This window comes from Chrysochloris asiatica, unplaced genomic scaffold, assembly GCF_000296735.1.
Source record: "Chrysochloris asiatica unplaced genomic scaffold, ChrAsi1.0 scaffold00222, whole genome shotgun sequence".
Classification (NCBI taxonomy): domain Eukaryota; kingdom Metazoa; phylum Chordata; class Mammalia; order Afrosoricida; family Chrysochloridae; genus Chrysochloris; species Chrysochloris asiatica.
This window is the reverse complement of record NW_006408740.1, coordinates 2,083,124-2,094,430: the sequence shown is the minus strand read 5'-3', so window position 1 is coordinate 2,094,430 and position 11,307 is coordinate 2,083,124. Positions and strand designations below refer to the sequence as shown.

Genomic DNA, 11,307 nt, shown 5'->3' with positions numbered 1-11,307 from the left:
TATGAACAAGAGCCAATGATACTCAGGGAGGAAGTCCAAAGTGCATTGAAAGAGTTGGCAAAGAACAAGGCACCAGGAATTGATGGAATAAAAATTGAAATATTTCAAGAAAGTGAGGCGGCACAAGATTAACTTTGCAGTGTAGGAGTGGAGGTCCCTGGGACCATCAAGGGAAAAGCACAGAGAGAGGGACCCTACCCAGAGAAGCAGTGATGCCAGAGATGGAGGCAGAGATGATGACGTGGAGAAGATGGAGCAACTGGGGACTTTAGACCCAGAGAGGGAGAGGGGCTGGGTGCTGATGACCAGGGGGCAGTCTTGTAGGGTATATCCTTTGGTTGGTTGATGATGCATGGAGGGGACTGTAACCATGGCAATGAAAGGATATACAATAGGATGAATGTAAAACTAATGTTCTCCCACGTAAACTATCACATAATTCATAATAAAACATTAAAAAAAAAACATTTCATGGGGCAGTTCTACTCTGTCACATGGGGTCATTATGAGTTGAAATCAACTTACCTAACAACAATAGTGATATGAATCACTTCTAAATAACATGCTCAGTAAAAAAATTTGTAAAAATCTGTCATAAGTATGAAATTCTAACTACGTTTTCAAAGGCTTCACTACAAGAGTATCCAAAAATTTAATTTCAATAAATGTGTTGGAAAGATAATAACACAATTTGCTTTTTTTTCCCAACCATGCCCTCCCCATGGCATGAGTCATATCACATGACGATGGCCAAGGAGGCAGGAAGAGAGGCTGAAGAGGTAAGGCTCTTCTACCAGAGCCGCCAGAAAGAAATAGATTTCTCCTAGAGCTGATGTCCTAAGTTCAGACTTCTAGCAACTAACAGTGAGAAAATTAATTTCTGTTTTCCAAAGCCACCCTCTTGTGGTATTTCTGTTATAGCAGCATTAAGAGACTAAGACAAGCCTATGTCTGAAGAGCATGTCTTCAGAGATACAAATATGTTGAACTGGTAAATTATGGCCAACAAAGTGGAACTTAAACAGACGAGAGGTTTTTTTTTTAAGACTGGGGTAATTCAGAATGAAAACCAAAATGGGAAAAATTATGGGTCCAAGCCCTAGAATGGGGAACTTGGAAGAGGAGCTGTGAGGCATTTCAGGAGCCTGATTCGTGAGACTGAGCTGTTGGCAGAAGTGAGGAGAGGACACACATTCAAACCAGTGCAGTTGGCTACCATCTTTGCGTGGATCACTGCAGTTTCCACCTCTGCTCAAAATCTGATGGGCAGGAGATTTGGTTGCCATGCAATATGCATGTGGCCCTTAGTTTCTAAGAGGGAGATAAAGTTTCTAACAGGGCTTCAACCTATAATGTTTCCCGTTTGGTTATCATTCCAGTTCACCCAAATTTTTAAAATTAGAGTCTATTCCAGTTTCACTTCCTCAACCATGACTGAACCAGGAAGAACCAAGTTGAAGTCTTATTAAGCCCTGCAGCCATGTTAGCTTCTCTGGAAAGTCCATGGAGAATTTACCTGGGATGATGAAGAAGAGGAGGCGGGCTCAGTGACTTGGATGTGCTGCACCTGAATGGCATGCTGGGTATAGGTCTGAGGGTCATGGAGCTGGCCAACATCCACAGTGGACTGCTGGGACTGGTGAGGTGAAGTGGCCTAGAAAGAAAAACAGGCCCAGAAACCAAACCCACATTGATTAAGGCTAAAGAAAATCCACTCGGAGAGGAAGTTCAATCAAAAGCAGCCTAGCAGATCCGTAAGAATAGCTGGAAGTTCAGATCCACAGCTTCACTCACAGACAGTGCATGCCTAACCCCAACTGGAAACATTAAAATACTTTTTCAATATGATGCTTATAAAATATTGCTGTTTTATAAGCATATTAAAATTAACGTTGTTGTTGTTGTTAGTCACTTGGAATTTAAGGGAAAAAACTTTTTGATTCATGAGAACTTCTCATTCAGTTTATTATTAAAGCTATATTCCCTTTGTTGTCTTTTCCTTTAGAATTTATGAATCAGGCTGTGAACCGCAAGGTCAGCAGTTCGAAACTACCAGCTGTTCTGTGGGAGAAAGATGAGGTTTTCTGCTCCTGTAAAGATTTACAGTCTCGGAAACCCTATACAGGGTCGCTATGAGTTGGAACTTACTCCACAGCACATAACCACCACCAATAGGGTACTGACTGGTATTCAGAGACTGAATCAAATGAATCCTTACAACCTCACATGGCTATAAGTCATTCAATGCCAAGGTAGGAATTTATCAAACTGGCTCAGCACCATGTAGTAGTCAACCTGGGGGCTAAAGAATAAGGATTCAGAAGACACCCTGACTGAGCTCCAAAGGAGGTCCTTCCAGCATTGCTACCCTACAGCATGATAGACGTATGAATTGGTGCCAAACTCTCATGAATACTACAGACAGAAACATCCACACTGCTAAGTCCAGAGCCCTCAATCTCCCAGGAAAATAAAGGTTAACCAATGCCTTAGATTTAAAACTCAAAGGTAGAAGCACATTATGTAGAACCTGGTACTATTATGTATTGCTGCTGGCAAACATCTTGTGGCAATAGGGCATTGACACAGGCAAAGAGCTTGAAGTTCAAGAGGAATAGATATCATACAGTACCGGGGCCACCTGGACCACTTGAAGCTGTATGTGCTGAGGCTGCTGAAGACCAGACGTGGCCTGTGACACAGGGATATACTGAATTCTCTGGTAATCCCCTTGTGGGGTCCGGTAATCTGTTGTTAAGGTCTGGGACAGTTCTGTCATTGCTTGGGTGAGCAGGTCCGTTGTCTAGGAAAATCACACAGAACATGCTAGTTAGTAGCTATTTGTAGCTATTTCAATGACCTTAAATCCTACTGCAATTTAATTAGGTTTTCTCACTGGTGAACCATCAAGCTACAGATCAGACCTAAACCCAGAAAAAAACAAAATCAGATGTTGGGAAGATGTTGAGAGAAAAATAAATAAAATTATAACACACGTATGTTGCTGTTGTTTAGTGCTGTTGAGTTGAATTTGGCTCATAGCAACCCTGTGTAAGGTTTCCAAGGAACAACTGGTGGGTTTGAACCATTGACCTTGTAGTTAATAGTCCTGTGCTTATCCTACAGCACCACACCAGTACTAACTCTAGCTATCTATCTATATCTGTATATGTTGTTGTTGTTAAGTGCCATCGAGTTGGTTCCGACCCATAGTGACCCTGTATAGGGTTTCCAAGGAGCAGCTGGTGAGCTTGAACCACTGACCTTGCAGTTCAAATGACTTTGCAGTCTGATGCGTTAGCCCACAGCGCCACACCAGGACTCCATGTGTATAGATATGTGTGTGTGTATATATATATACACACACACACATGTGTATATATATATATATATACACACACACACATGTGTATATATATATATATATATATACACACACACACACACACACTCATGGACAGAGTAGAGCTCTTACATACATTTTCTGCCTTTAATCGTGATGCAAGCAGATTGCCAGGCCTTTCTTATCATCACTGGTGGGTGTGAACCATCAACTTTAAGTAGATGAGCACAACCTACTTGTATCACCCTGGGAGACACACACACACACACACACACACATGCTGCTGCTGCTGCTGTGTGCCTGTGGAGCAGCTGGTAGATCAACTACTGACCTTGCAGGGGGCAGCCCAGCCTGTAACCCACTATGCTACCACGTCTCCTTTTGTATATATACATATATGGAGCACAGTAATTCTGTAGGATAAGCACTGGGTTGGGAACCACAGAGTCAACTCCCGAAAGTTTTACAGTTCAAAGCCTATACAGGGTGCTATGAGTCAGAATTGACTTGAGAGCATTTAAAAATATATACATATATATAGGAGTCCTGTGTAGGATAAGCACTCACCCTTAAGGGCAGTTCAAACTGCAAGGTCAGCATCTTGAATTCAATAGCCTCTCCTTGGAAACCCTGTACATGGTTGCTAAGAGTCACAAACAACTCGATGGCACTCAACAACCACAACATATACATACATATATTATTATTGTTATTAAGTGCCATTGAGTCGGTTTCAACTCATAGTGACCCCATATAGAGTTTCTGAGGAGTGGCTGTTATGTTTTAACCCCCAATCTTGTGGTTAGTTGTTGTTGTTATGTGCCGAGGAGTCGGTTCCGACTCATAGTGACCCTGTACAGGGTTTCCAAGGCTGTAAATCTTTACAGGAACAGAAAGCCTCATCTTTCTCCTGTGTAACAGCTGGTAGTTTCGAACTGCTGACCCTTAGGTTACCAGCCCAATTCATAACCACTATGCTACCAGGGCTCCTTTTGTGGTTAGCAGTCCAGTGTTTATCCTACAGTGCCACATCAGAACTCTGTGTATATATATACATATGGTTATGGTGGTGATGGTTGTGTGTTGTTGAGTTTAGGCTCATAGAAACCCTATACAGGGTTTCCAAAGCAGTAAATCTTTACAGGAGCAGAAAACCTCATTTTTTTTTTCAGAGAGACTGGTGAATTTGAACTGTTGAACTTGTGGTTAGCAGCCCAACGCATAACCCAGTATAGCTCCATATATGTATGTACGTATATATATGTATATATGGAGCTCTGGTAGTGTAGTGGTTACGAATCGGGCTGCGAACCGCAAGGTCAGCAGTTCAAAACTACCAGCTGTTTCGCGGGAGAAAGATGAGGCTTTCTGCTCCTGTAAAGATTTACAGCCTCGGGAACCCTGTACAGGGTCGCTATGAGTCAGAACTGACTCCACGGCACATAACAACAACAACAACAACAATGTGTATATATATATATATATATATATACACATATATATGCGTGTGTGTGTAAATGTTGTGTGTGTGTGTATATATATATATATATATAAATATGGAGTCCTGGTGTGGTGCTGTGGGTTAATGTGCCAGACTGCAAAGCCATTTGAACTGCAAGATCAGTGGTTCATGCTCACCAGATACTCCTCGGAAACCCTATATAGGATTGCTATGGGTTGGAACTGACTCAATAGCACTTAACAACAACAACATATATATTCATATATATATGTTGTTGTTGTTGTTGTTAAGTGCCGTCATATATATATATATGAGGAGGCTTCTAAAAGTTCATGGAAAAATGGAATTGAAAGATAATGGAATTTGTCCATGAGGTTTTGAAGCCTGTGTATGTGTGTGTGTGCACGCGCGCGCGTGCAGGACTGTCTGTCTCAGGCCCAGTAGCATTACCTTCGAGGTTCTAACCATCTTGCAGTGAACAAATGGCACTGAAATTTTCCTGCTTCCCTTTTCACAGAGCACTAAGTACGAAACCTTATGTAGAGAAGTAAAGGGTAAGTGCTACATCCACAGGTATTAACAAAGTGAACAGGCGGGCACCGGAGAAATGGGAGGTGCCTACTCATCACACACTCACCACCACAGTCTCCCCGGTGGCACTATCTGTAGTTAAGACAGCTGGCGCCGCGCTAATGACAGCTGTGGTCAAGGGTGCATGTAGAGTGCTGGGGAGCTGGGCGTACTCTGGATGCTTCTTTCGAATGTGCTGTACCATCTTGGTCTGAAAAACACGAGGCAAAAGCCAAATATAGAATTAGTTATTTTCAAACTTTTTCATATGCAAATCCTCCAAGGATTTCTAAAATATTTTAGATAACACCTTAAAAAACAAAAACCAGAGCAACACTGGATCTGTGCCTACCCTTCCTAAAGGAAGAAGGTAGAAAAGAAACAGAAAATACTTATCTGGCAAGGTAAGCATACCCCCAGCAGCTTCTAACTCCCACTTCTGGCAATCAATCACAACCCCCTAGCAAAAATTACCTCCTTTTCCAGAAACCCATTGCCAAGTTGATTCTGGCTCATAGCAATCCTATAGGACTGAGTAGAACTGCCTCAGAGCGTTTCCAAGACTAAATCTTTATGGAAGCAAATTGCCACATCTTTCTCTCACAGAGCAGCTGGTGAGTTCAAAATGCTGACCTCTCATTAGCAGTCTATAACTTAACCAGTGCACTGATGTCATTTAAGAACTGTAGTTTAAGTCCCAATGAAATACTTCTGTACAGCGGAGATAATAAACTGTGTACACAAAGTATTCGAATATGAAATCCTTAACAGTCAGAGGTAACAGAAAAACAATCAAGTACAAAAGCTATCAGATGGCATAATTCTGGGCAAAGTCCACAATATTGTTTTCTCACTCTGCTTTTTCTTAAGGCTCCTATTTTCAGAAAGCAGTTTCTTAGATAGTAGCCCCCCTTCAATTCAGAACAAGCCTGCTAAGCATGTTAAGAGCTCCCTCAAACAGTGGTTTTGCTTGAGTCAGAATCTTTCGCATACCTTGCTGCTATACTGTTTGGAACAGTGAGGACAGCAGACTGGAGGGGTAGCTATTGTACCAGTGAGTTGAGTATGGGTACTCAGCATGGGGTCGGGTTCTCCCGGACCAGCAGGACGAAGTTTCCGAATGCTTGGTGGGAGCTCGGCTCCTGGGTGGTTCTTCAGAATATGTGCTTTACGCTTGCTGGCACTTTTATAAACCTGAAATTCAAAAGCTTTGCCATGAAAGCAGTCTAGTTTCATTTTCTCGCTTAAAACAAATGAGCAAACCATTCTGTTTGCCCAAAACAGAATATATTAACAGACAACACAAGGATAGTGAGGATATAACAAAACATAGAGTAAGAACTCATACAGATACAATAGGCATATTCTTTTTAATTTATGCGTCTAAGACAGTAACTGCAAAAATACTCTTTACCCTGATAAGATTTGTTTTTAAAGAGTGTTTCACCCTTTAGTTTTTCTGTGAAAGTTCTCATTTGCTATATGTAACTGACTATCAGGTACCAAAGAACCTTTCAAAACAGCAAGTCTACTACTTTTAGAGCAACTAATACCTTTAAAGGTGAATCTATGCTTAAAACTATTATTTTACTTTTAAGGTGACATAGAATCAATAAAGACAATAGAGATGATCTTTGAAATATAATATAGCTACATTGAATAAGGAAATAATATTACAATGAAATAACAAAAACAATAACTATATGGTCTCTTTCTTTTTTACTGTAACTTTACATAAGTAAAGCGTAGATAATACAACTAGAGTACTCCACACCACAGTTTTTTTCACATCTTCCTCAATCTTCTAGAAACCTAAATCCACAATTTTGGAAGGGGATTCAAAAAGTTCATGGACAAATATCACTATCTTTTCATTCCATTTTTGTATGAACTTTTTGAAGCCCCCTGATATTTTATTCGCAGGATGATAACACTCATTGCAGACTTTTAAAATAAATACATATACAAGGGTCTTGGTAACAGGCCACTTTTTTGTAACCAAAATAAGAGAAAAGAGTCAATAAGAGAAACAAAGTCAGTCAATTAATTTAAGAAAAAAAAGGCTAAAATGAAGCTACATTTCTAGCCCTTTCATGTCTGAATGGAAAAATACTGAGAAAGGGAACCATGTGCTGAGAGTAACTGCAAGCTCCTTGTATATATTTATCCACACAGATAAACTGGCTCCAAGCAGAGCTCCCACAGAGACATGCCAGGATGGATGTTTTCCTTTTACCTTATCACAATACTGACAAAAGTAATCACGGTTGGGCTTTATGATAGGTAGAGTTAACTCTGGCACCTCTTCTATCTTCATATCTGGGTGCCTCTTTGATAAGTGATTTACCTGAAGGGGGCAGGAAATTAAAAGAAAGAGACTACATTACAAAGAGAAGCTAAACAAATCCCTATGAAATGAGAAAATAAAATTCTCTGAAACAATGTCCCAAAACAAATAAGGCATTTGACCAAAATTGGCATCCCCAAGCCCATCTCATACCAAAGCTTTAGAGTCACTGTTAACAGGAGTTTAACAGTTATTCTGCAAATCTGGGTGAATGAAGTGGGTCACTATGGATCCCAGTAATAGTCTTTGGCTACAATAACTGTTCCTGGAAAAAGGAAAATTATACTAGCATGATTTCTTTGGTGAATTCTCCTGATGCAAACCTGTGTTCCATAACATGTTGGTTTAGCCTAACTGAGAACACTGAACTGAGGAGCAAACTGAGATTCTCAATTTTAAATATTGCTTTTAAAGTTTGCTTTAAATATGACTTTCCAGCTTCTGTGAAAAACATATTCTGCTACTGGAATAAGGTCAGAATGCGATGAAGCAATGAACAGACTACACTGATGTTTCAACTAGCCAGGCTTTACAGACCTGGCTTTGGTGGAATGATTCCTTCCACTGCCATTTTATGTCTAGAAAAGAGGCAAAGGCAAGATATCCCACGTGGAAGTAAATAAACATAGGACACAAAAAAAGAAAGGAGGAAATAAAACAAGAAAAGAACAAAGGTTGAGAAAGTTATAGAGAAATAAAACAAATGTTAAAAATAATGGGAAAAGACCTCTTCCAAGAGGCCACCTGATCCAAGCTGGAGTACTTTCAATAGCTTCAATATACATGTGAAAGCTGGACAGTAAATAAAGAAGACTGTAGGAGAATTGATGCATTTGAGTTACAGTGGTGGAGAAGAATATTAAAAGTACTAGAACAACAAACAAATCTGTGTTGGAAGAAGTACAGCCAGAATGCTCTTTGGAAGCCAGAATGGCCAGACTTTGTCTCTCATACTTCAGACATGGTATCAGGAGGAACCTATCCCTGGAGAAGGACATCATGCTTGGTAAAGTGGCGGGTCAGTGAAAAAGAAGAAGACGACCAATGAGATGGGTAGGCACAGTGGCCGAAGCAATGGGGTTACACATAGCAACAATTGTGAGGATGACACAGGGCAGGACAGTGCTTCATTCTGTTGTGCATAAGGCTGCTATAAGTCAGAACTGACTTGACAGCACCTAAGAACAAGAAGCCACCAGAGAAGACTCCAATTAGAAATTGTGTGTCTCAGTTTCTTTTTATAACCCCAATCCCCAGCCATTCACTAGCTGTTGGCAGATATCATTTAGTACAGCATACAATACACAGGCCATCATTTACACAGACTGAATGCCATCTGTTTAGAAGACAAAGGGACTGCAGCCATGGGCACTGACCAGCATGCCTCGCCTCCGGAAACCCATCATGCACAAGCGGCACTTAAACGTGAAGCTGTCGTAGTCTGTGGAGGTGATCCGAGGCTTGAAAGTTTTAGAGCGGCTGATCCGGTCTGCTTTCTTGGCTTCCCTTTCAGGATTATGCATCCTCTGCATGTGCTCCCGTAGTTTGTCTTTTCGCTATTTAGAGAGAATTTTTTTTAAAGGTGAATGAATAGAAATTTTTCAATGAAGAAGTTAAAAAAAAGAAAAATCAGTAAAAGTCAGCATCAACCCCAGCCTGCCTACCAGAATGCATCTGAGTTATTGGAGTGCTGGAACATACAAGGATACGTCAAATATGTCAGATATAAACAAGTACATCCCAATGACCCACAGTGTGAAAATAAATTTAAAAGATACATACTGATTTTCAAGAAGACTTCACATTTATGTAGAAGAGATCAAATATACATGAATAAGTTTGATATTATGTACAATAAAACAAATTGATAATAAGAAAACACAAACATTTTATCTAACATAATGGTATTGCTCTAAATTCCAAATTAATTTAAACAAGAATCTTTCATCTTATGGGTTATAATCTATCACTTTATAGACTTAGAAGTTTTTTACACTGTCCACTACGGATGGAGCCTAAGGTCTAGGTCACAGCTCCTGTTTGGGTGACCTAATCCAGTGACCAGTGTCAGTATAAATCCATAGATGGAGAACATCAGGCAGAGCCCAACCTGAACAAAAGCAAATTCAAATATGCCAATGTCCTTAACCAGTGACACTTTCTTCATGTAGACATGATTAAATTGTTAATGCTCTTGTTAAGATTCTGGACCTTTCTTGAAAAACAGCTCTTTCCATCTTTTTGTACAAGAACTTTTAGCACATTTACTAAATAAATGTTCCTTGAGTGTCTACCAAGTACCAAGGGTTCTGTTAAGTGCTAGATTCCAATGGTAGACACCCTCACCTCTCTTCCTCTTCTGCTACAATAGAAGGTAGGGGTCCAACTGCTCCTTCTCCCTACCTCCAGCCATCCTCATTCCTGGAAAGCCCAGTTAAAAAATGTTCATAGATGCCTAGTCTGTAATATGCTTTGGATTAAGAACACTACTCTTCAACATTTATCCAAGGATAAAAATCAGAAGGATTAGGAAAGAAGGAGGAATGGAAACAGAAAACAGAGACAGTGGAATAAGTGATGCTACATTGTGGGGATTGCAATCAATGACATGAAACAACATGTGTATGAATTGTTGAATGGAAAATTGATCTGCTCTGTAAACCTAAAACTTCATCCAATCAAAAGTTTAAAAAAAAGAAAAAAAAGTACACTGCCCTAAATAATGGGATCTCTGATAAGTGCAGAAATAACAATAAACTAAAAAATGATAAAGCATCATCACTGCCAGTGAGAACTCAGATCTGAAAGAATATAGCATCATAATCACAGAGCTCACGCATGCCACTACCAAAAGGTATCTTCTCATAACCTTTGCTTGCCACCTTTGATCTCTGTTGCATTTCCACTTTTTCCCAAGCATCAACATTCACTAATTTCCCCCTAACAATTGTAGCATAGGAGTTCTGGTAGCATAGTGGTTACGAGTCGGGCTGCCAACCTCAAGGTCAGCAGTTCTAAACTACCAGTGGTTCTGCAGGATAAAGATGAGGATTTCTGCTCCCATAAAGATTTACAGCCTCGGAAACCCTGTGCAGGGTCACTATGAGTCAGAACCAACTCCATGGTACTTAATAGCAACAACTGTAGTGTAATGGTTACGAGTTGGGCTGCTAGCCTCGAGGTCAGCAATTCGATATTACCAGTGGACCCGCTGGAGAAAGATGAGGATTTCTGCTCCCATGAAGATTTACAGCCTCAGAAACCCTATACTGGGTCTCTATGGGTCAGAACCGACTCAACAGCACTTAACAACAACAACATTCATTTTAAATAAGAAGGCTTGGTGGCGCTTTAGAATAAGCACTGGACTACTCATTGCAAGGTCAACAGTTCAAACTCATCAGCTGCTCTATGGGAGAAAAGTGAGGTCTTTTGCTACAGTATAGATTCATGGCTTCGGAAACCCTATAAAAGGTCACTATGAGTTGGAACCAAGGAGCTCTGGTAGCGTAGTGGTTACGAATCGGGCTGCGAACCTTAAGGTCAGCGGTTCGAAACTACCAGCCGCTCCGCGGGAGAAAGATG

The 11,307-nt window shown here is 40.5% G+C and overlaps 1 protein-coding gene across 1 annotated transcript in view; it reads right to left on the bottom strand.

Annotated features, from left to right (window-relative positions):
• PRDM10 (PR domain containing 10) overlaps window positions 1-11,307 on the bottom strand; it is a 103,851-nt gene that overhangs the window by 33,146 nt on the left and 59,398 nt on the right. The window contains exons 14-19 of the mRNA XM_006873085.1: window positions 9,099-9,278; window positions 7,612-7,722; window positions 6,369-6,569; window positions 5,443-5,586; window positions 2,633-2,803; window positions 1,517-1,654 (exon numbers count right to left, since the gene is read on the bottom strand). Of these exons, the coding sequence (XP_006873147.1) occupies window positions 1,517-1,654; window positions 2,633-2,803; window positions 5,443-5,586; window positions 6,369-6,569; window positions 7,612-7,722; window positions 9,099-9,278 (945 nt within the window). The remainder of the gene's footprint in view (window positions 1-1,516; window positions 1,655-2,632; window positions 2,804-5,442; window positions 5,587-6,368; window positions 6,570-7,611; window positions 7,723-9,098; window positions 9,279-11,307) is intronic.